The sequence below is a fragment of the Diaporthe batatas genome (assembly GCF_019321695.1).
Source record: "Diaporthe batatas strain CRI 302-4 chromosome Unknown Contig00013, whole genome shotgun sequence".
Taxonomy (NCBI): Eukaryota; Fungi; Ascomycota; class Sordariomycetes; order Diaporthales; family Diaporthaceae; genus Diaporthe; species Diaporthe batatas.
The window spans coordinates 1402867-1424073 of NW_025408560.1; the positions used below are offsets into that span (position 1 = coordinate 1402867).

The 21207-nt window shown below is 57.8% G+C and overlaps 8 protein-coding genes across 8 annotated transcripts; 3 read left to right on the top strand and 5 right to left on the bottom strand.

Annotated features, from left to right (window-relative positions):
- Positions 1 to 2441: 2441 nt before the first annotated feature.
- KVR01_010371 (uncharacterized protein) lies at positions 2442 to 6678 on the top strand. Its single transcript, XM_044788750.1, has 3 exons — positions 2442 to 4031; positions 4105 to 4600; positions 4667 to 6678. The coding sequence occupies exons 1-3, from the start codon at positions 3934 to 3936 to the stop codon at positions 5156 to 5158; spliced, it is 1086 nt and encodes a 361-aa protein (XP_044640530.1). The 5' UTR covers positions 2442 to 3933; the 3' UTR covers positions 5159 to 6678.
- Positions 6679 to 6887: 209 nt separating this feature from the next.
- Positions 6888 to 8969, bottom strand: KVR01_010540 (ubiquitin-protein ligase RMD5). The gene is made up of 2 exons (XM_044786354.1): positions 8479 to 8969; positions 6888 to 8417 (listed from the first exon to the last, which is right to left on the bottom strand). The coding sequence occupies exons 1-2, from the start codon at positions 8630 to 8632 to the stop codon at positions 7144 to 7146; spliced, it is 1428 nt and encodes a 475-aa protein (XP_044640699.1). The 5' UTR covers positions 8633 to 8969; the 3' UTR covers positions 6888 to 7143.
- Positions 8970 to 9610: 641 nt separating this feature from the next.
- Positions 9611 to 12484, top strand: KVR01_010613 (uncharacterized protein; the record flags this gene model as incomplete). Its single annotated transcript, XM_044793271.1, has 2 exons — positions 9611 to 9846; positions 9937 to 12484. The coding sequence occupies 2 exons, from the start codon at positions 9611 to 9613 to the stop codon at positions 12482 to 12484; spliced, it is 2784 nt and encodes a 927-aa protein (XP_044640772.1).
- A 659-nt stretch (positions 12485 to 13143) lies between these two features.
- On the bottom strand, positions 13144 to 13523 carry KVR01_010342 (uncharacterized protein; the record flags this gene model as incomplete). The annotated part of the gene is made up of 2 exons (XM_044789877.1): positions 13144 to 13327; positions 13426 to 13523. The coding sequence occupies 2 exons, from the start codon at positions 13521 to 13523 to the stop codon at positions 13144 to 13146; spliced, it is 282 nt and encodes a 93-aa protein (XP_044640501.1).
- Positions 13524 to 13844: 321 nt separating this feature from the next.
- KVR01_010705 (uncharacterized protein) lies at positions 13845 to 21059 on the top strand. Its single transcript, XM_044788204.1, has 4 exons — positions 13845 to 13947; positions 14153 to 14573; positions 14627 to 14794; positions 14868 to 21059. The coding sequence occupies exons 2-4, from the start codon at positions 14177 to 14179 to the stop codon at positions 16277 to 16279; spliced, it is 1977 nt and encodes a 658-aa protein (XP_044640864.1). The 5' UTR covers positions 13845 to 13947; positions 14153 to 14176; the 3' UTR covers positions 16280 to 21059.
- KVR01_010424 (uncharacterized protein) lies at positions 16698 to 17759 on the bottom strand (the record flags this gene model as incomplete). The annotated part of the gene is made up of 1 exon (XM_044782280.1): positions 16698 to 17759. The coding sequence occupies one exon, from the start codon at positions 17757 to 17759 to the stop codon at positions 16698 to 16700; it is 1062 nt and encodes a 353-aa protein (XP_044640583.1).
- Positions 18186 to 19226, bottom strand: KVR01_010205 (uncharacterized protein; the record flags this gene model as incomplete). Its single annotated transcript, XM_044789254.1, has 1 exon — positions 18186 to 19226. One exon carries the CDS (start codon positions 19224 to 19226, stop codon positions 18186 to 18188), a length of 1041 nt encoding a protein of 346 aa, XP_044640364.1.
- Positions 19562 to 20614, bottom strand: KVR01_010700 (uncharacterized protein; the record flags this gene model as incomplete). The annotated part of the gene is made up of 1 exon (XM_044794214.1): positions 19562 to 20614. One exon carries the CDS (start codon positions 20612 to 20614, stop codon positions 19562 to 19564), a length of 1053 nt encoding a protein of 350 aa, XP_044640859.1.
- Positions 21060 to 21207: the final 148 nt, after the last annotated feature.

Here is a 21207-nt window from a genome sequence, read left to right on the forward strand (position 1 = left end):
TGGTACACTCTTGTGAATAACCTAAGCGTGCTGCTCCCTATACGCCAATATACGTCAACGGATATTCCGTCCAGGCGTATTGATATTAGGTGGTAAGAAAGACCTCGGTCTAGAATTCTAGAATCAACCACCCGTCCCCACCAGGGCCGATGCCCAGCCGATTCGAATGAGGGTACGGGTCAACAATGACGTTGGCAGCGTGGGTGCTGTGTGCGGTGCAGCCAGCACATGGCCTGATGGCATGGTCCTCGCAGGATCTTGCAGCATCTAACAAGTAGAAGAAGGAAAAAACAGGGCCATTGGCTGCAGCCCGGTTGGGTTGGTGGGTTTGCGAGCGGCAGTCCACCACCGAGTCGGGATCTCCCTGTCGCCCGTCGGCGTGGCTGTGAGTCCCAAACTCCCGATCCCTCTCTCTGATGGGGCACCGGTGGAGGCCCCGCCGTTGCGCAACCTGGCAGGCCTGGCAGCCCAAGCACCTGGCACTGCACGTCAGCCTGTCTCTGCTGTTAGTGTCAGCCCCTTGGGCGGCCCTTGCATTCGCGCCACCCGGCCTGCCCACCCTGCCCACATGCTGTTGGGCTGCCCCTGGCGCCCTGCTTACTCTATCAACGGTACAGTCATCAGTCCTGCTCATCATCACCGTAGGTGCACAGGTAGCCCTATCAAGTAATACTCGTGTTATACCTAGATATCTTAAAGAATATAGTGTGTGAACTCAATTTACTTCACAGAAAGGTAGCGAGTAAAGGCACAAGTCACTTAAACTACCTGCTGAGGTAGTAAGGAAGCGTTGATGACCTGAGCATTTAAAGTTGCTTGTTACAACATTTTCTGTTTCCCCTACTGTGAGTCTCAATAGTCAGTCAATGAAAATGACAATGACTGAATGTCGAGGCCATTCAACTCCATTAATCCACGTTCGAGGCAGTCTCGGATTTATTTAATATTCAGGTAAGTACTAGCAACATACAATCTTGAATAAACACAACTCCTTCTTGACGGGAAGACTATGGTTGCCATGACAAGACTCATTCTATATCACCAGTTGGGACCGGTGAGGTTGAACCTCCTCCGCTCTATCAGACTAGATTGAACAGGAAACGTTTCAGCAATCGCTGAAGGGACGGGCACGGGCGCACACTGTCCGCACAGGCATCAAGCGATACTTGTCAGCCGCAAAGTACCTGCCGAAGAGCCAATCCATAATAATAGTAGGACGCGAGCAAAGAAGAGAAAGCGCCGGCATCGGTGTTCGTTGTTGATGATATTGACATTAATTCTCTCAACAGAACAGCCGCCGGTGCACCCAGAGCCACGAAGACGTTCATGCCCAGTTCCTTTGCAATTCAATACCCAGAAGGGCGAGTATAAAGCCACCAGTGTCTCGCCCGTTTGGATCTGCTGACACAATACAACCACAGCGGCGCCGCCATCCTCCCGCTCCCGCCCCTAGGGCACTGTTTCACCCCGCTGAAGGCAACAAGTTAAGTCTAGAACGGGCCGTCGCCCATAACGATACCTTCCCCACAGCGTTCTAGCCGTCCATGTGGCGCACAATACAGCAGCCATCCTCTGACTGTTAGGGGTGTTGGGTGCCTACTTTGTGCTAGATAGTCGACATGCCTTTCACATGGAATTTCCATGAGTGTGGTGACATACATCAGATGTCATGTTCAGAAGCAAAGAATGTTGTTGCATGTGACACTGAGACGGCGGCCTTGAAGTCAGTCTGTGTGTCACGGTCACTTAGTTATCTGGCAGTGGCATTTACTTGTACAGCCTAGTTCCGCTTCCATTAGACATACTTGCTATCAACATTCTTTAGTATTTTGAGGTGTTTATTCCGACCGACGTAGTAATTGTTTATATATGTAAGTCTAGGAATAACTGTTTTCAAAATTAGTGTTGTACAGCTTGTGATCTACCCAATATGGTAGGCCAGAGGTGTGTTTAGCAAAATTCACGCGTCTCGGCAGGTGTGAATGAAGGCGGCAAGGAACAAGGGATGCCGAGAGCAAAATTGCCACAGGGTCACCAAGTTCGTGACGTGCAATAGCAGAAGGACCCTGGTTGGATATTGGCTTGATCGAAACGCTCCTCGTACGGGCTCGGGGGCAGATCGATGCTCGACGCCAGGCTAGCAGTCCCAAGTTCGCAAGTCCCCAATGCTCGGCACGCGGCGATGCAACGGTGGCTCCCTTGCTCGAGTAACAGCGCAAGGGCCAGCCCAGCCGAGACCAGCCCGAGAGCGAAGGCTTCCTTGTGTTCTGTGTTCATCATCGTCGTCACCGGGAATGGTTGCTTGCAGGTTGCAGGTCGCAGGTGGCAGGCAGGCAGGTTGCAGGTTGCAGCTAATGGGGGGGCAGTGAAAGGCTGAATGGAGGAAGGTGTGTCCTTCTGTCACGCTCCCGTCTCTTCACTGCCTCATCTTTAGTCCAACCCTCACCTTTTCCCGCCGAGTCCCCTGGTTCCCCAACTGCCCAACCAAGCCACCCACCCATCTATCTCCCTTCGACCTGTTTCACCTTGAGCCCCTCTCTCGTCTGATTCTCCTGGTCGGCAAGGCTGTTGGTAACACATCTCGCAGAGCCTTGCAGTGCCGCTGGGGTTCGCGACACACGCACCCGCACGAAAAAGCTCGGATTGTGCGGCCAACAAGCTCGGCGCAGGACGGCACGACAGCATCAGGTACCACGCAGTACCTCTGTACCGCAGTACCCGGCACTCAGTCAGACCTCGCATGCTTGGCTGGGTCTTGTGCAGCAAACCCTCGCTCGCTGTGGGGAAAGGCCTGGATCCAGTGCCCCGTTCTCCCCTGGTCTGTGGATTCTTGTGGGCAACCCCCAAATCTCAAATCTCCCTCTTCCTGCGTCTTGTCGCCGCGTGTGCTGCACAGAGTATAGTGTACAGTACTGCCAATTCTCCCAATTCTGCCAGTCCTGCCAGTCCTGTCCTGCCCAGTCTTTTTGCCCAGGTTTGCTGCGAGTCGAGGCTGGCCCATCGTGTTGCCGTCCCGTCCTGGCCGCCCAGATCACCTGCTGCAAGCCCCTTGTCAGTCAGTCAGACCTGCCGTGGGCTGGAGTGGGCTGCGCTACGGATTAGTGTACTTGTTGCCTCTCGCCCCTCCTGCACTGCATTGCACTGCACTGCAGGTACCTATCGCACCAGCACAAAGTGGACTAAGTGCTAAGTGCTCAGCCCTCCTCCGTCCAGCCGCAGCACGCACGTTGAACCCTGGGCCGGTGGACCTGAGACTTTAACGCCAGTGGCCCGCCGCGCCGCTCCCCATCCTCGACCAAGCCATCCTTGGGTCCTTGGGTTCTTAGCACCCCCCAGCATCCCAGCACACAGCATCCCAACCGAGAAAAGACCCAGAACGACCTGGGACTCGGGCCCCATCGACCACCACACTCAATCGCCTTGTCCCCCGACTCGTCGCTCCGTGCTTTCTTTCCTCTCCGCTACTCATCATCAACCACATCCATTCAACACCAGTCGGCCAAACACGACAACCACCACCACACCCTCTCAGCAAGCGGCCCCAACTTCGACCCTCGTTCTACACCACACCGTCTCCACCTCTGCAGCCCAGCGACCGCTCTTTCAGCCCGCCGATCCACCGACAACACCGACATTTCCAATCCTTCTGCTGTCTCCTAAATTTGTCCTCGTCGCCACCATCCCGTCCTGCCCGCATTTCCACCTGCTTCTTCTCCGCACTCTCCCGCCCTTGTCTTGGCACGACCATATTACAAGACACCTCCCGCCGCGGCTCCTTTGACTCCTCTGAAGGAGTCGTCACGCCTGCCCGCCCTGGCGTTCCGGACTGAATCTCGGCGGAACCTCCTGCCCGCCGACCCGGGCTTCTCACAGGCCTTTCAAGAAGGAGGCTATTACCACAGAGAGGGCATCGCTCCCTCAAGTCGCGGCAGTATGAAGCGCGGTAGTCTAAATTTTATGGGTGGCCTATGGCCCAAGGCCTTCTTCGCAGCCGCCTCGCTGCAGGCCATAGTGTGTCTGGCCTTCGAATCGTGAGCACGACCGCCCCCCCTCCCCCGTCGCCGCTGCTCAATTGACCCTCTGTCTCACCCGTTCGCATCGCAGGTATACCTTTGCTATGTTCCAGACGCATCTGTTAGAATCCGTATTGAAGGCCGACAACGACACGCGCGCCCAGTACAAGACCATCCCGACCTTCCTCACGCTCTTCATCTTCGGTTTCTTGTATGAGTTGTTGCTGGTGTGGGACGCCCTCCGATTGAAGAACACCATTCAGATCATCGGAATCTGCATCGCGAACCTGGCTCTGCTCGTATACACCGCAATCCAAATCGATCAAATCCACGAGGCTCTAGTCCTTCTGGGCCAGAACAGAGGGCTGGACGGCGGCTACACCAAGCCCACGGGCGAGGTAGTATCGCCGCAGGAAGCACTATGGGACGAAGTGCAGGGCTTCCTCATAGCGATCCCCATCATTCTCGCTGTGGGAACAATCGTCCTGTCATTCATCGCCTGGAAACTGTACCAGGTCTTCGCATGGGACATCCTGAAGCAGATCGGAGCAGACTACAGGATGAAGAAGAGGTTTCTCCACTACCAGGTGAGTCCCGGTCACAATTAACTACACGAGTTATGCCCCTGTCACATGAATCTGACAGTATCCCAGGTTTATATCGCCCTGCTCAAGTTCGACTTTTTCTTCTTCCTCGGCTTCACAGTGCAGTTTATAGTTATTGTCACTGGCTATACCGACGCCGAGATGTACCTGACCATCGCTGCCATCCCGATCACCATCCTCATCCTGCTTGCCGCGGCGTACTTCACCAGGAACGAGAACAAGTTCGGAACCGTGTGCGTTATAATCTGCTACGCGGGCGCTCTTGCCTACTTCATCTTCAAGCTTGTGCGCATCTATCAACCCAGTCACGCGGCGTTCTACATGCCGGTGCGCAAGTCCCTGACGGCATTCGCGGTGCTGGCAATCCTGCTGCTGATATTCACCATCACCAACGCCTTCTACTGCATGAACAACTTCGGCGCAGGCCTCAAGACGCACCTGCTCAAGAAGAAGCCGAGCGAGGAGAAGGGCGACGGAAGCAGCAGCGTCGACACATACGCCATGAAACCAACGGCGCCAACGCGGATGACAATCGACTAAGGAGGGGGCGATTCAACATCTTGCCGCAGCACACGAGGTTCACGAGTTAATGACCGCATTGTCCGGAAGCTACTCAAATCTCTCCCGCTACTGGATCGCTGGCTCGAGAGCGGGCGACAGACAATATGGTCCAGCACGAAACACAGAGACGAAAGCACGAACCGGGCACAATTTACATATAAACCAATTGCGGATACACCATATTTGCCCTTCTACATCTAATGGCGTTCTTGAGGGATTCCCTTTTCTTTTGTTACAATTTCCCAAACCGGATGTTTGGGGAATTTGGTGTTCAGGGTCCTTTTGCTTTGGGGGCTTTAACGGAGGACATTCCAGGAAAGAGATGTCAGCCCCGTGACCTGCTCTCTCTCGGACAGGGGTGTGTGTGAAAACTATAAAGAGGAGGTGGAAAGACCTGGATTGTCTAACCGGACAATGACTGGGTGGGAGAGAGGAGATGAAGGGACACAGGGCTTTTCCCCAAATGACACGAGGGCTACTGAGCATTTACAGCGGGCTATATTTTTTTTATTCTTTTTTTCTCTTTTACTCATCTTTTGATATCCCCGAGAGTGAAAAGGGGGGCGTTTTGATCTGGCCCCCCCAGAACAACCCCACCCTCACCTCACCGGCTGGGAGAGGGATACTACCTGGTTGTTGTTCTTTTTCTCTCTTTTTTTCTATGTCTAGCCTAGTACTTTTACTTGGTCGGTTCCTCGCCCAAGGACGAGTTCGAGGCACCAACCATGCTATGTAGCACAAAACCTGCTCTCGATCCTGAGACGACGAGTGAACGGAGAAATTGTCTGCTTTGATCAGGCCTTCCTTCCCGAGAACTGAGACTTACTTGCCTTGTGTGAATGTGACCTGTTTGGTTGGTGTTCCTGTTGCCCTTCAATCATGCGCATGTGAGTGTGTATGTGTGTGTGTGTATGTACGTATGTACGTGGTGGGCACCGTCTCTGCGCGTTGACATACCTCACATGCTACACACATACATCATCAATCACAACTGCACTTTTGAAACCCGGTGTGCGCTCCGGTGACGAGGGGGGCAGTTGGTGTGCGCCCAGTCGGGGCAAGTGGATTTATTTGCAAAGTCCAGCCCGGGCTTGGGATGCTTATCAGGTCCCCCCTCCCTCCCTGGTCAGCCAGGCCGCTCAGATGAATCGCGACGCGACTCAGCTGGTATCTGAGCTGCCGGAGTGGAGGAGGGGGGAGGGGGCAACGGGGCCGGGAACGCGGTTCCGGGGAACTCGGCGAGGGAGGTTCCGTCGTCGTGGTCAAGCGAGCCCGCGGGTGCTGGGATGCCCGGCGGGAGAGGAGGGGGACCGATTAGGCGCTGATGATTCGAGTTGTTGTGAGCGAGCGAGACGGTTTTCGATGGACGACGGGGGAATGTGATGAAAACGGGATGGATAGATGGGGAGCGCGTCCTTTGTAGATGTTAGGCAGCCCTGCGGTTTCTCCATCGCCTTTCACCTGGATAGGTACTTTTTTTTTTTTAATGAAAAGAAAATAAATTGTGGTTCTACAAGAGGCAACGAGACTCGCCTGTGTACCTGCTATGCAGCCATTGTAACTATTTGCCGTAGCCTCTTATACGGCAATATCCTATCAGACAACAAATGTCCTTCCTATAAGATGACCTGCCGATCTCTTATGGGACAATCTCCTGCTGGACAGCATCCCATGAAACAGCATTTCAAATAGATGTGGCCAGCTTATATTCATAGTTTATGTGCTGACCTTTATTATGGGCTATTGGCATGGAAGGCAAAGTGCAAGGAGGTGCACATCGACACAGTCTGGAAACCATTTCATTCTTAAATAACACATCATGATCGCTTCTTATTTTGACACGCTAATACCTAAGCTGCTACAAGAACATTCCGCGGCACCATGACGAGAGGCTGCGGACGTCTCTTCTCCGGGAAAAAGGGAGGGAGGGGGGGGGGCAAAGGAACCGTGGGCCCCACCACCCATCACAGTATGATCTGCCTGGCATCCCTCAGCAGGCCCTCGACAGGGCAGTAGGGGCACTTGTAGCGCTGGTGGCTCTTGACGAGGTTCTTGAGCGAGTCGCGCGCCAGGACGTGGCCGCAGGGCAGCATCATGGGCGGGTTGCGGTCGGTGGTCTGCTCCTTGGAGACGGGGCACACGAAGATGGAGTGGTAGATCATGGAGCGCGGCAGGGGCGTGTCGAAGGCTAGCTCCGACGCCGTCGTCCACGACGCGCGCGCCTGCGCCCGGACCCCGACGTACATCATCAGCCGCGGCAGGCTGATGGCGCCCGCCGTCGCGGCCACGTACAGCGGGCTCTCGGCGCTCAGGCCCAGCAGGGAGCAGAACTCGCGCGTGAACGAGCTCGCTATCTCGTCGAAGGCGGTCCCGTCCCCCTCCTCGGCCTCGCCCGTGCCGCTGCTGCTCGGGAACAGGTGCGCGTACGGCGACTCGGCCAGGTTCTGCTGGTAGACCAGGGCGGACGCGAGCTGCGAGATCTCCTTCGCGTGGCGGTCGTAAAAGCGCGGGAAGTTAGCCTTGCCGTACTCCATGGCCACGGTGGCGCCGTCGTCGCCGCCCTGCAGGATGAGGTAGATGTACTGGCGCTTGCACAGCTCGAACTCGAGGTCGGAGCCGCGGGCGTCCAGCTCGGCGCTGTTGTCGTGCGCCCACCGTATGGCCGGGAGCAGGTTGTGGTCCCGCAGCTCCTTGAGGATCTGGTACATGGTCGCGAACTTCTCCTGCAGCTCGTGCGACTGCAGCGAGCGGACCTCGCTCATGGGCTCGTCGTCGCCGCCCCCGTAGCCGGCCTCGGCGGCGTCCCGCGCGTCCGCGTTGGGGATGGTGTCGTCGTCGTCTTCGTCCCCGTCGTCGTCTGCCCCGGAGTGGTCGGCGTCCATGTCTGTGTCGTCGCCGGGCTGTTGTACTGGCTCTTGGGCTCTTGTCCCGCGCGGTGGCTCCTGCTCCTGGAACTGGTCCAGGGCCTGGGTCTCTTGTATGAACGTTGAGGCGACGTTGAACTGGCCCTCCCGCAGCAGGTGCATAGCAATGGCGCGGTTGATCAGCTCGGGGTGTTTTGCCATGGCGTCGTCGTCGGTGGGCAGTGGCCTCGGGGGGAAGTACTTGTCGAGGACCTTGCCATAGTTTTTCCGGACCTTGTCGACTTTCCTGAGGTCCTGTTGGATGGTGTCGAAGCCCTCATTTACTGGGTTCTGCAGCCTGGTGAGGGTCAGGCTTGTGGTATGCGGGTCGGGAGCTAGAGGCTGGGGTGTCAGTAGATGGATGATGTGGGTGGTCAACCCGGGCTGGCCACTCACACTGGGCGATCTTCTCACGGGCTTCGGTGAGAATGTCTATTATCTTGTCAACATCGTTGACAGCGGCGCTCAGACGGTCGGTGGTGTTATTCGCTAGCCGATCGAGCTCCTTGAGGAGGGCTGGGATGTCAGTGTCGTCCGGCTTGTAAGCCATGGCGGCGAGGGGGGTCCGGAAGAGGTCAAGGTCAGGCGTGTTGTTGGTGAGGATGGGCTGATTCGTGGTAGGAATATCCAGCTGCTCAGGAGTAAAGGCTATGATTGGGAACTGGGAAGTAGGAAAGTCGCAGCTGGGTTGAGTCTGGAGAAGGTGGATGGGGCGGCTTGTCGAAGCCGACTCGGCAACTGGCGGGAGGAGCTTCAGGTGCAGAGCGACCGCGGCACTCGGAGTGGCATGCAGTCATTATGCATTGAACCGGACACGGCCCACAGGCCAGCCACGAGTGTCCAGAGCCTGGTGAAGCTGTTGCATATCTGGGCACTTCATACGGAACTCATCTGTACATTGTTTTCTTTTTGTTTATTCTGGGGCCTGGGGACTACCAGACACATCCACTGTAGTCTACGGCTTTGCTCGGGTGTCCGTCACGCGGCCACAGCCTCCACGCCCGTGGTGTACGGGATGACTGTCTTGCTTGCATCGCACCTGGACCTGCTGTCGTCACTGCCGAGTAATAACGGCATGAGCACCCACCACTCTCCCCCACACTTAGTCCCATCTGCACAACCGAACAGGGCCCCTGGCCCCTATTTGCTCGTACTAAGTACTACTACTCTGAGTACCACAGTATTCCGTCCATAACATCGTCACCGTCCACCGACCCAGCGCCTGCATCACATGCCAGAAGCACTTCTGCCTTGAGCCTCGCGCTGTTCTCCTTGTGTGCCATAAAGCACGGCACGGCGCATTTCCTCTCTAGCTTCTTGAGGCTTCGCAGCTGCAAGGACATGAGGCTGGCACACCTTTGGTAGAAGTCAACCACCGTCGGCCCTGCAACATGCCCCCCTTCGCTGTCCCGGTGCTCGAGGTCTGCCGGGATTCGTAGGTGGCTGCACCAAAGCCTGTCTCACATGACGGCAGACCACGTATACGGATAACATTGCCCTGGCTCCACTGGCCACCGCTACAAATACCATGTCCTTCAGGATCAATCTCCCCGATGGCCGGGCCCACAGGGAGGAGGATGTCACCCAGGCCAGACTGGCCGCCATGAGGAATTCCGCCCTCGCCGCTGCCACACCACGAGAAGGCACTCCCCTGCCCGGCGACATGAGGCTCGACGGCTCCCTCTCAGTAGATACCTCGTCGCCTGCTCTGTCGCCTGGTCCCGCCCGGAGACATGTCGTCTTTCCCGACCCCGTTGCTTTCAGGTGCGCCCTCCCTTCCGCTCCTGACTCTCACCGCCCCCCTTCCCCCTTCAGTCCACAGTCCACCAACTAATACACGCTTTTCAACTCCAGATATCTTTCTGAAGACCCCTTAGTCCAGATAGTCCAGAGTCGAGGCGAACTTAACGGCTATGAGCTCTACCTTGTCGAACAATGGGCGTGCTCCCGACTGTCTCCCACCCTCGTCATCGTTACATATACCGGCGATCCAAAGTCTTCGGTCGTAGTAGGAGTGCTCTCTGTGCCGGCCGACGAGGATGAATGGTCCCCGAGACTCAAGGTCTACTTCAAGGCCTTGCAGATTTATCATGCCAGGCCGAAAGAGACGGAGCTGGGCGAGCTGATGGTCACCAACCTCAGCAGCTTCCCCTCGGCCCTCACCGTCATATTCGTGCCGGATGGCGATATCAAAAAGCACAGGCAGGCCTTCATCGTGAACGAGGACCTCAAGAGGACCGGTTGCTCGGGTCGATCCGGCATGACCTTGTCAGATCCCACTCCGGCCACCCATGCCAAGTTCTACTCAACTTACAAGATCCACGAGAAGGTCCCCTTATTCGAGGCCGTCATGGAGCTGGTCAAGCTGTGTCAAGTGGCACTGTTCATATTTGGCATGCTGGACCAAGAGTACATTGATGGTCTGCTTTGTGATATCACTGAGACAGCAATTGGGAACTGGTGGACCGAGGTTGGATCCGAGTACTACAACATGGAGCCAACCGATGGCATCCTGGGGCCCACCACAGTAGCCGCACTCCTCGGTATGCTCATAGGCGCGAGAAATCGCCTGAGCTCGTATGGTGTCACCGTGGCCAAGGATGTCTTCGAGATCGAAAGCACCAAGCGTGGCATTGGGCATTTTCAGAAGTCTCACAAGCTGGAGAGGACTAGGAGACTCGACCGCCAGACACTTCTGCAATTGCACAAGTCCACTGCAAAGGCCGCAGCCGGGGAAGAATGGGGTGTGCAGAAAGCAATCGGAGCTACGGTGTCCCAGTTCGGGAAAAGGGGCGAGATCCTCAGTGGGGTCATTGGTACTCGCGAGAAAGCGGGAATTGGTGAGATCGAGACGGTCGACATCGACAAATTCAAAGAGCTCGTGTCTGGTGAGCGCGCCAAATGGCTATGGCAGGGAAAGCCTCGAAGACTAGCCCTGGAGCACTCGGAGCGATCAATGCCAGATATGACCAACATGCTCAATTTCGGCAAAGAAGAAGAGAAGGAGCGTGAGAAAGAAAAGGAGAAACACAAGGACAGGGACAAGGACAGGGAGAAGGAGAAAGATAAAGAGAGGGAGAAAGAACGAGAACGAGAGAAGAAGGAGAAGGAGCTTGAGCTTGAACGCCCAAGTCGCACTACAACCCACTCTCTGGCATACGAAGATCTAAACCCTACCATGCGGCCGAAAGAACTATCGGGTACCATGTACTCGGCACCCACCCCGGGGTCGAGCCTTAGCATGGCAGAAACCCCCGGAGCCGAGTCGGGCCTGCACAAGGCCGTCTTCAGGAGTGTCGCGGATCGAGTTTCCGACGCCCGCTCCAGACTCGGTCGCATTGGAGATGCGGTAGGAGGGAACCGCAAGGGGCATGCGAGCCGCCCGTCCAGAGACGAGACCGCAGAGACCGGATTCACTAGCCCTAGCATAGGAAGCTTGATCCAGTCTACCGGTGCTCTGTCTAGTCCCGTCATGTCGGGCAGGGCTTTCACATGGAAGAACAAGCCAGAGGAATACGCGAACGTGTTCCAAAGAAGACACCCCGATGCTGAACATCCTATGGGCGAAACCACGCCGGGACCCAGGGCCACCTCTGGGATACAATTATCGCCACTCCAAGAGGCGCGAAACTCCGTCTCGGTGGAGGCCCTCGATATCAACAAAGATCTGACCAGCGATCTTTCCATGGCCCCATCGACCGTTGATGAGAATGACTCTCAGAGACTCTTCCAGCTACCTGGAGGCAGCGGGGACGCATGTTCTTCACTTCTGAAAAGGCGGCATAGCCTGGCCGCGGGGACACCTTCCTCAGAGCAGCAGCCACTGAACGAAGACCGCTGGCCACGACGCCTATCTTTCAGCGCCGCCTCGGAAGCTGTGCTGCGCTGGGATGAGATTGTTGACCTGCAGGAGGATCCCAACACGCTCGAAGAACACCTGGCGTCCGCTGAGCTCGCACAAGCCCTCCACGCTCGGATCGCCAACCTCTCCAGGTCCCTCTCGCCGTGGGTGTCGTCCAAGATAGACACCGTCGAGGCCCTCGAGGAGACGTACGCCGCGCAGCAGGAGACGCTCGAGCAGGCGTACTACGCGCTGTCGGACGAGTACCAGAGGGTGAAGCAGAACTCGGCCGAGATGATCGCCGAGGAGAAGGGCAGGGTCACCGAAGCGATTAAGGACGTGGAGGTCCAGGTCGCCAAGCTCGAGTACGAGATCAACGCGCTGGTCTCCAAGGTGCAGGACGTCGAGTACGGGGTGGCGGACTTTGAGGCGAGCGTCGTCGACGTGGAGAAGCGGGCCGAGGAGCTCAAGAGCCAGCTCGAGACGGAGACCTGGGTGCATTGGGCGGTCAGGACGTTGACTGGTATAGGGACGGGGCCGAATATCCTGAGGCAGGGCTGAGGCTAAGGTCCTGCAGATAGATCGGGGCTGGCTGCCCCGACTCTGTCATGCGCTAGGAGGGTGATTAAACGGCTCAATTTCGTTGTTTATCAGCGGTCTTTTATACTCATAAAGGGCGACTAGAGCATGTGCGAGCTTTGGCGTATGGAGTTTAGAAGTTCACGGGCGGGCTGCGTATCCCAGACAGTACTTGGATGATAGTACTTTGATGTCTGGTAGGAATACGAGAGGGGCTCTCAACTGCTTAGAGGTTTCCCGAGAAGGGAGATTTGTCTATATCATCATAATCTTAACACACTGCAGAAGTATCCGAAACCCATACGCTCAGAAACAATGCGCAGTCGCATTCTCGACCCGTCGTAGCACCCCTTTCGGGCATCTGTACAGACGCGGTGCTTCCACCCTCACGTTCTCCAGCATCCGATCCGGTACGCAGACATACCAGGAGTGATCGTCAGCCCAGTAAGTCGAACGGACCTAAGCCCACCCCAGAGAGTATGCCGGGTCTTCTCCTCCAAAAAAAAGGAGCAATCGGTGCGTTCTTGATTATCTAACACCTTCCCTGTCCTGCGGTCGAAACAGACCGGGGCCCGGCTCCTCGGTCTCTCGTGGCCGCTATGGAAGCGGCGGAGAGGGCTTGAATGAGCGACGCCCCCCGTTTACCGACCGAAACCGCCACCGCCCATCTGCTGCTGCTGCTGCTGCTGTAATATGTCCGAGACCTTGAGGTGGACGTCGAAGAACTTGGCGGCGCACCTGTCGAGGCAGACGGCCTCGCCCTTGTTGATGTCGCCCTCGAGGTAGTTGTTGGGGATGCACTTCTTTGCGCAGGCCTTGTTGAGACTGAGGATTTGGGAGTCAGCACCATTTTGGGAACACAAGACAGAGGAATAGGGGAGGTCCCTGGGGGGGGGTAAATGGCGACGGCAACGGCGACCTACCGGTTCATCATGTCGGCCATGAGCTTCATCTCGGCCTCGACGGCGGCGATCTTCTCGGCCGACGAGGGCTGCGGGCGGCCGAATCCGAGGAACGACATGCTGGGCTGTGGGTGGGGTGTGCAGATGCGCGGATGGGTTGGACTGCAGTGGGTTTGGCGCTGGCGGGCTTCGTTGCGAAGATGGTTGTTTGGTATTCCGGCGTGCAAATGGACTTCTGAATCAAGCAAGCTTGAGGTGCGGCCGGGGCCCATGAGAAGGTCGCCCAAAAAATCGGCTCGGCCAGTGACGTTGATCTTGCAGGGTTTGGCGGGGCCTTGCGGCTGATGCGGTGGGCCCTGGGCCTGGGCTCTATTGGTCAATGACACGGCGAGTAGGAGGAGCTTGCTTTCCTTTCTCGCGCCTGCCAAAAATTTCGAGAGCTCTTTCTTGCACACCTCGACGAGCTCTTTCTACCTCGCTTGGCACGAGCTGTGTTTTCTGCAGATTTTTGTGCCCTCAGAACCAGCGCCTTGTCGCGCTCTTGTAAGTCTTATACTCTCTCTTGTACTTCAATCCATTCCTACATGATGAGACCGCATTAAACCTTAGAACCGTTGCGACTGACACGACTTCGGTCGTGCGTGATCAAAAACGCCAACTCTCTGACATCGCTTTTTACAACCCGATTCTCCGTCCTGATCGAACCTCCGTCTCGTTGTCGCAGTTTATCTGACAGGAATCATCATAGGCTTTACACGGGCACTGGCTCAAAATGGCGCCATCTCTGCATTTCCTGCGTCCGTATGCCTTCCAGCCACTGGCGCCAGGGCCGTCGCCTTCCGGCTCTGCGTATCTACGATTCTACGAGCTGGCAAGGCGCAACTCCCGGGCTGTATGCCAGAGGTATAGCTCCAACGCACCGCCCAAGACGATCAGCACCATCAGGTCGAACTCTCCTCGGGTGAAGCGCGATGTAGAAACGTACAACCCCGAGGACCGCGGTGCCCTCACGGCGGCACGGGTCAAGCAGCTCCAAAAGGCGCACGCCCTGTTGTATCCGCGGTTGAAACGCTATGCGAAACCTCTTACGATATCCAACTTTAGAAAGCAATATGAGGATCAGATGATAGGCCCATCGCAAGTTCTTGGTGACATCGTGACGGTTGGCGGTATGCTTGTCTTCTCTTGTAGTAGCTCTCTCCGTGGGACTAATATCTGCCAGGTCGCGTGACCTCGATCAATCAGCTCGGTAACAAGCTGGCCTTTGTCAGGCTCATCGAGGATGGCAAGATGGTTCAGGGTGTCTTGAACATCAACAAGCTAGTAGACGGCACGGAAATGAGGCAGTTCGCCGAACAGGTCCGCCTCATCAAAAGAGGCGACCATGTCTGTTAGTAACTCCTCGTCAAATTGGCCCCAATCCAAGTCGTGTGGACGGCATAGGCTGACAGAATTGCGTGTAGCAATAACCGGACAGCCCACGCGCACGCAGGCAGGGGAGCTTTCCATTGAAGCTATACACCTTCCACAGATCGTCTCGCCTGGCTTAGCACCGCTCCCGTACAATCTTCCTGAGGAAGCCAGGATGAACCAACGGCATCTTGACCTCCTTGTCAACAAGAAAGCTGCAGACACTCTGCGCCTGAGATCGTGTGTGATCAGAGAGCTGCGAAAATGGCTCGAGACCAAGCTGGAGTGCTCCGAGGTCTCAACCCCTATCTTGGCTGCTAATGCCGGTGGGGCCGTGGCCCGGCCATTTACGACCAACGCCACTGAATTTCCAGAGAAGCAGCTGGCGCTGCGCATAGCACCCGAGCTTTGGCTCAAGCGGCTGGTTGTTGCCGGCTTTGACAGGATATACGAGATCGGCCCGGCGTTCAGGAATGAAGGCCTCGACCTGACTCACAACCCGGAGTTCACCATGTGCGAGTTCTATGTCTCAAACATCAACCTCGAGCAGATTATGCAAGAAACCAGGGACATGTTCTTTGATCTTGCCAACGCTGTTGCCAAGTTCAAGGACGAGCACGACCTCTCGACTCTGAGGCCCCTCGATCCGAAATTGTTCTCCAGGGAATGGCTGGTGATCGATTTCATCCCCGCCATCAACATGGCACTTGGGAGCCCACTTCCCAAGTTGGACGATAACCCAAATGCCGTTCAGGAGATCATCAAGCTTCTCGAAGATAAGGGCAAAGACTGGCACAAGTCTCTGCCCCCAAACCCATCCCTTCCGAAACTCCTCGACCGCATTGCAGGTGCAGTCCTCGAGCCGCAGTCCAAGGGCAGGCCAATCTTCATTACAAAACACCCAGCCTGCATGTCGCCACTGGCTAAAACCTTCACCGACCCCTTCACAAAGCAATTCGTCTCCGCCCGAGCCGAAGTCTTCTTCGACGGTAACGAACTGGCCAACATGTACGAGGAGGAGAACAGCCCCTACGTGCAGAGGCTCAAATTCGTCGACCAGGCCAAGGCGAAGCTGGCCCAGCAGCAGAACGCAGCGCCGGGCGAACAGCCGCTCGGCGACGAGGACGACGAGCCAGCGCACTTCATCGACGAGCAGTACATCTCGGTGTTGGAGTCTGGCCTGCCGCCCACGGCCGGCTGGGGGTGTGGCGTGGACCGGCTGGTGATGATGTTCACGGGCGCGGGCAGGATCAGCGAGGTGTTGCCCTTCGGGAACCTGAGGAACGTCGTCGGGCTCGCGTCGACTGGCCCGCAGAACCAAGAGCGCAAGAAGGGAGAGGAGAGCGTCGCGGACCTTGCTCACCCTGACGATGCGGCTGCGACGACCGAACACCCAGCAGGCGCCAAACGTGAGAAGCGTGCCGCGGACGAGGCGTTGAGTTATATCATGGGTGACAGCCCGTAAGGCCGGTTCTGGCACCTGAGCAATTTTGAGGTGTGGGCTCAACAGTAAGGGCGAACCCGCGGCTGATACTGCTCTGCGGAATGAGCATGCTGGGGGGACCTCTTCCCTGATCATCGTTGACTCATGAAGATATGCGACTGCGGCGAATTGACTGGATGCGAAGCATATAGTTAGATATATACCCCCGCTCAACTGTAATGTTTAGATTAAGACATAGATTCGGTTCCTCGAGCACGCAAGTGGCACGCACGCATTTTGTCGGATATCCCTAAAACCTCGGCAAGGAATCCTTTCTTGTCACTTCCAAGTCAGGTCAGGTGGAATGGAAGATCGTCTCCCGTCCCTTCTATCGCCACGATGAACCTCCACGACCCCTTGACCACACCTCGGGCTCGCGCTATATAATTCGGGACAAGCATCAGCCTGCGCCTTGTTCCTGCCCGCCCGCGACGTCCAAGTCGTCTTCGGCATCGGCGTCTATGGCCACGCACGCGCCAGCCACTATTGCCATCACGAAGATACACACCATCGACAGCACATACACGGCGTGGACGCCCAACGGGAGCCCGAGGAGCAGCAGAGTCGAAGCCAGGCACCCGAAAGCCGCATCCGCAGGGTACAGGATGAGCGACAGGAAAAGGCCAGAGCCGTCGGAGATGGCTTTGGAGACGTAGGCGGCCGCGCGCAGACATTCCAGTATGACAGGGGCCAGTACCGCGCCGGCGGCGCCGGCCCCGCCGCCGTACGCCCGGGGCTCCCCGCGGAGGGTGAAGCGGGTGAGGTCGATGTGCCGGCCCCCGGGGAGGACCTGCTCCTCGGCCGCCTCGGCCGCGAACGCTGCGGCCATGACTGCCAACATCGACCAGATCGCAACCGCACAGACGGCTGCGAGGCGCGCCGGCACGTGGCTGTCGCCCTTGCGGTCCGCCTTGGCCTGTAGCGACTTGACTGCGTCCGTCGTCTCTCGGACGAGCGCGGCGGCGGCGGCATTGAGCTCCGCGTCGGTCCTCCGGGCGACGACGCCGCCGCGGAGACCGCCCTCTGGCCCTGACCCGGCCCTGTTCAGCTTCAGGAGGTCCTCCGCGGCAGAGAGGTAGGCGCATATGACGTGGGAGATCTCGGGCGTCGTGTCCCCGCACCGCAGGTCGCGGGCCTGAGCGATCAGGGCGTCCTTCCTGTCGTGGAGGGGCCGCCTTGTGCCCTGGTTGTCGGGCCCTTTCTCCGCCGCCGGTTCTGGTGGTGGTAGCGGCGGTCGTGGCTGGCCGTCTGGGGTGGTATCTGGGTCCCTGCGTGGTTTGTGCGGCTCATCGCCGGATGTCACTCCTGACAATGCCACGGGCCCCTCGGCTCTGGCTTGCCTCTTTCTCTTTCGCAGCTTGTAGATCGCGTCTAGTGCTTGGGCGCAGAGTACGAGGAAGCCGGTGAAGGCGACGGCGGTGGAGGCTTGGAGTAGCCTGTCTACCATGAATTGGCAAGGCATTTTGGACGGTTTGGGATTGTTTTGAAAGATCTGGTATTGTCAAACCATGTTTACCTTGTCGCAAGGGTGGCCGGGAGCATATTTATGACTGGCGAGGCTGCCAAGGGACGGAATGCAGTCTGTTTGGCTGCCCTCACATTCGGCCTTACCTAGGGAGAGGAAGTAAAATGTCTCAAGCGATCTAGGAGGACTGCAAGGCAGCCTGCCACCAGAAAAAGGCCATAATCTCATGCGAAGTCACCTGGGAAGGATTCCTTCATGACCTAAACTGGGGACCATGTTGTGGCTTGTAGCAAGTATGAAATATAGCAATTCTTATGCCCGCGAGCTCCCGATAATTGATCAAGACGGATCATCAGCCCGAACCGTGACAGCCCTCGACTACCCTCTAGCATACCCCCAGCTGAGATCATCAAGTTCATACAATTATCTCTCCTCATCTGAACCCTGTTCATCAACGACTTCCCACCGGCTCGCGATCTCATCATAAGCCGAGGAACCGATCGAGGACACGGCCGCCATGCAGGTTGTGGCAATCAAACCCACAGTTGCCATCAAGCCCGCAGCCAGTGCACCCCGGTGGACCCCGAGGGCCAACAGCGGCACCGCCATGCTGATCGCAACGCCGGCGGGATACGCAAAGGACAGCCTGACCTCCTCGTCGTCGGTGAAGCGGCGCACGAGGGCGGGCACGGCGAGGTTCACGACCCCCGACGCGACAAGGGCCACCACGATCAGGCGGGGCGGCATGGTCCCCGCGTCGGATTCCGGGCTTGCACAGGCGGCGATAAAGGTGACGGCGGCGGTGTCGTCCCCGCGGACGACCGGCGGGTAGGCCAGCGGGCACCTCTCGGCGCTGTACGCCGCGACCGCGGTCCAGGCCGCGGCCAGCGACAGGCTCCCCGTCAGGAAGACCGCGGCGAGCCCCGGGCGCCTGGTCACGTCCCCGAGCGCCCCGAGCGAGGCGGTCTCGGCCGCGGCGTGCTGGACGATCCTCCCGGCGGCGAGGTTGAGCCCTTGGTCGGTCATCCTGACGTTGGTGGTGGTGCTCCCACTGCCGCGCGGCCCGCGGTGCAGCATCAGGAGGTTCCCTGCGGCGGATAGGTAGGCGCACACGGCGCTGGTGATCTCCGGTGTTGTGTCCAGCGGCCTCGCCGCCTGGAACTCAGAGTTCAGGAAGTCCATCAAGTCGTCGAGGAGCCTCGTGGGCGCTTCCCTGCAATCTGCTCCGGGGGGCTCCGGGCCTGGCTCTGCGTCCACGCGTCCGGACGGCTGGCTGGTCGGATGTGTAGGCTCCTGGGCCTCGTCGTCGGTGGTCACTTCTGATAGCTTGACGAGTCTGTCGACAGTGCCATCGGGCTTTCCACGGAGCCGGAAAATGGTTTGTGCAACGAGTGAGAGGAAGCCTACGCACGCGATGGTGCAGCTGGCCCAGAAAACTGTCGAGAGCCCCTCCGGCGACGGCATTTTGAATTGTGTGGGATCATCAGAAAGAGTCTCTACCGCTATTCTTGGCCAGAGGGGTGGTGGTATATTTATGACCGATGAGGCTGTCTAGGGACGGAATGCAGTCAGCCAAATGCCAGTTCAAATCAGCCTCGTCCAGGGAGGAGCTCCTTGTCTCAAAGCCATTTGGGCGCAGCCGCAAGGCAACCTCTCATTAAGGAGAGACATGACAAAAATCCCCAAAGCAGGGAGTCATGGTGCGGCTCGGAGCAAGGCCGCCACCAACACGGCCTATGCCTGCAAGCTACACTCGTGCGTGTGACTTTGCTCGCTTGTAGGTGATGAGAAAGCGTCCATCAAGCAGAAGCATCGACGAGGCCCGGCGGAACGTCTGTCCCAGCCCTTCTCGCCTCGACCCACTGCCCCAGCTCCCTCCAGATCCTCTCCTTCTCAGCCGGCCCCAGCGTCGCCGCAAGCCCGCTCGTAGAGCTCGACACAAACACCCTTGCACCCCTCCAGCAGTCCCGGTACTCGACCCCGTCGATCTTCTCAGCCTCATCCACCTCCCCGACGCCCATATTCTCCCCTTCATCCTGCCACCCATACCGGAACTCATGCTTCGCAACAGCCCGCCCGTGGCGTACCCGCCACACAGACTCCCAGATGCTCTTGCCCACCACGACAACAACCTCGGGCCTCCACCGGCGCACCTTGTCCTCCAGGGCGCCCACGCCGTCGTCCATCTCGGCCTTGCTCAGCTCGGCGCCGTTGCGGCTCGGGCGGGACACGATGTTAGTGAGGCCCAGGCTGAACCGCTCGGGCAAGGAGCGGTCCTCCTCGGCGGTGCAGCGCACGGGGAGGACGCCGGACGAGTACATCAGCTTCCAGAACAGGTTGCTGGGGTGGTTGTAGGCGTGGCCGGTCTGGGCGGTGCGCACGCCCGGGTTCAGGCCGCAGAAGAGGGCGAGGAGGTTGGGCGCCAGGGCGTCGGGGAGGGGTGGGAGGTGGGCGTAGACGCTGGGGGGCTGGTATCCTGATTTTGGCCTCTTCCTCTTCTTGGGCCTGGTGGTTTTGGTGTTGCCGGGCGTGGGTGTTGATGAGGGCGATGAGGAGTCGGCTGCGGCTGCCTCTGCTGCCTCCGCCTCGGTTGAGCCATCTGGGAGGGTTGGGACGAGGGTGGCATTGCCTGATAGGGCGGCAGCCTTGCGCTTCCTGGTTCCGCTCTCTGATTTCACAGGAGTGGATGAGAGACGGGTACTTCGACGGGGTGGTGTTTGTGCTGCCAATGGCGACTGTGGCGACTGCGGCTCTGCCTTGAACCTGAAGTTGTCCATATTGAGTCTGCCGCTGAATGATGACTGAGGGGGCGGGACCGAGATATTGGCCGTCTCATGGACGTGAGATGCCATGCTGCCTGACTTGGTGTGAGTCGGTCCCGGCTATTTACTGGCCGTTCTCAAGTTGGGTTGAGTATTGTGAGCGATGCTCTGTGGACCATGCGTGCACCATGTGAAGTCGAGACACCAAAGGTCCAGCCTGGTGTCAGTGGTCCTTTACATTTCAATTTCAGCTCCTCGATGTGCTACGTGGTTTGGATGAACATTTGTCTGCTAAAATCCTCCGCCATGCCACTAACCACCAGTGACTGGTGTTTTCAGGGCTGACTGACAGATGTCTGCTCGTGTTTGTCGGCGAGCTCTGGTCTCTCACATGCAGCTCCGGGCTCTCAGACGGTCGGTTGGCAGGTCAGGACAGAAATGACTTGGGCATCAACAAATGACAGGCAGACAAAGGCGAGATTCTGTATCCGGCTTCTAGACGTCTGGTAGCTCGTATTCCGTGCGCAGGGTGTTGGACTGTAGCACAAGGCAGTTACGAGCCCAAGCGACGGTCTGGGCGAATAGGAGGTGGCTGATCGGGATCGTGTCGACGTCACTAGCCGGCTGTTGTCAGGCCCAGCTTCCCTACTGGCCTCGCTCCTGCAGCGGATCGGAATCAGGGG

What these genes read in the sequence shown, in the direction of transcription:
- KVR01_010540 (XM_044786354.1), bottom strand. Translation starts at nt 8,632, where the DNA reads ATGGCTTACAAGCCGGACGACACTGACATCCCAGCCCTCCTCAAGGAG. An exon ending in CCGTGAGAAGATCGCCCAGT is followed by an intron (nt 8,418 to 8,478) that starts GTGAGTGGCCAG and finishes CCCAGCCTCTAG; the next exon opens with CTCCCGACCCGCATACCACA.
- KVR01_010705 (XM_044788204.1), top strand. Translation starts at nt 14,177, where the DNA reads ATGGCGCCATCTCTGCATTTCCTGCGTCCGTATGCCTTCCAGCCACTG. An exon ending in TGACATCGTGACGGTTGGCG is followed by an intron (nt 14,574 to 14,626) that starts GTATGCTTGTCT and finishes AATATCTGCCAG; the next exon opens with GTCGCGTGACCTCGATCAAT. An exon ending in CAAAAGAGGCGACCATGTCT is followed by an intron (nt 14,795 to 14,867) that starts GTTAGTAACTCC and finishes AATTGCGTGTAG; the next exon opens with CAATAACCGGACAGCCCACG.
- KVR01_010371 (XM_044788750.1), top strand. Translation starts at nt 3,934, where the DNA reads ATGAAGCGCGGTAGTCTAAATTTTATGGGTGGCCTATGGCCCAAGGCC. An exon ending in GTGTGTCTGGCCTTCGAATC is followed by an intron (nt 4,032 to 4,104) that starts GTGAGCACGACC and finishes TTCGCATCGCAG; the next exon opens with GTATACCTTTGCTATGTTCC. An exon ending in AGAGGTTTCTCCACTACCAG is followed by an intron (nt 4,601 to 4,666) that starts GTGAGTCCCGGT and finishes ACAGTATCCCAG; the next exon opens with GTTTATATCGCCCTGCTCAA.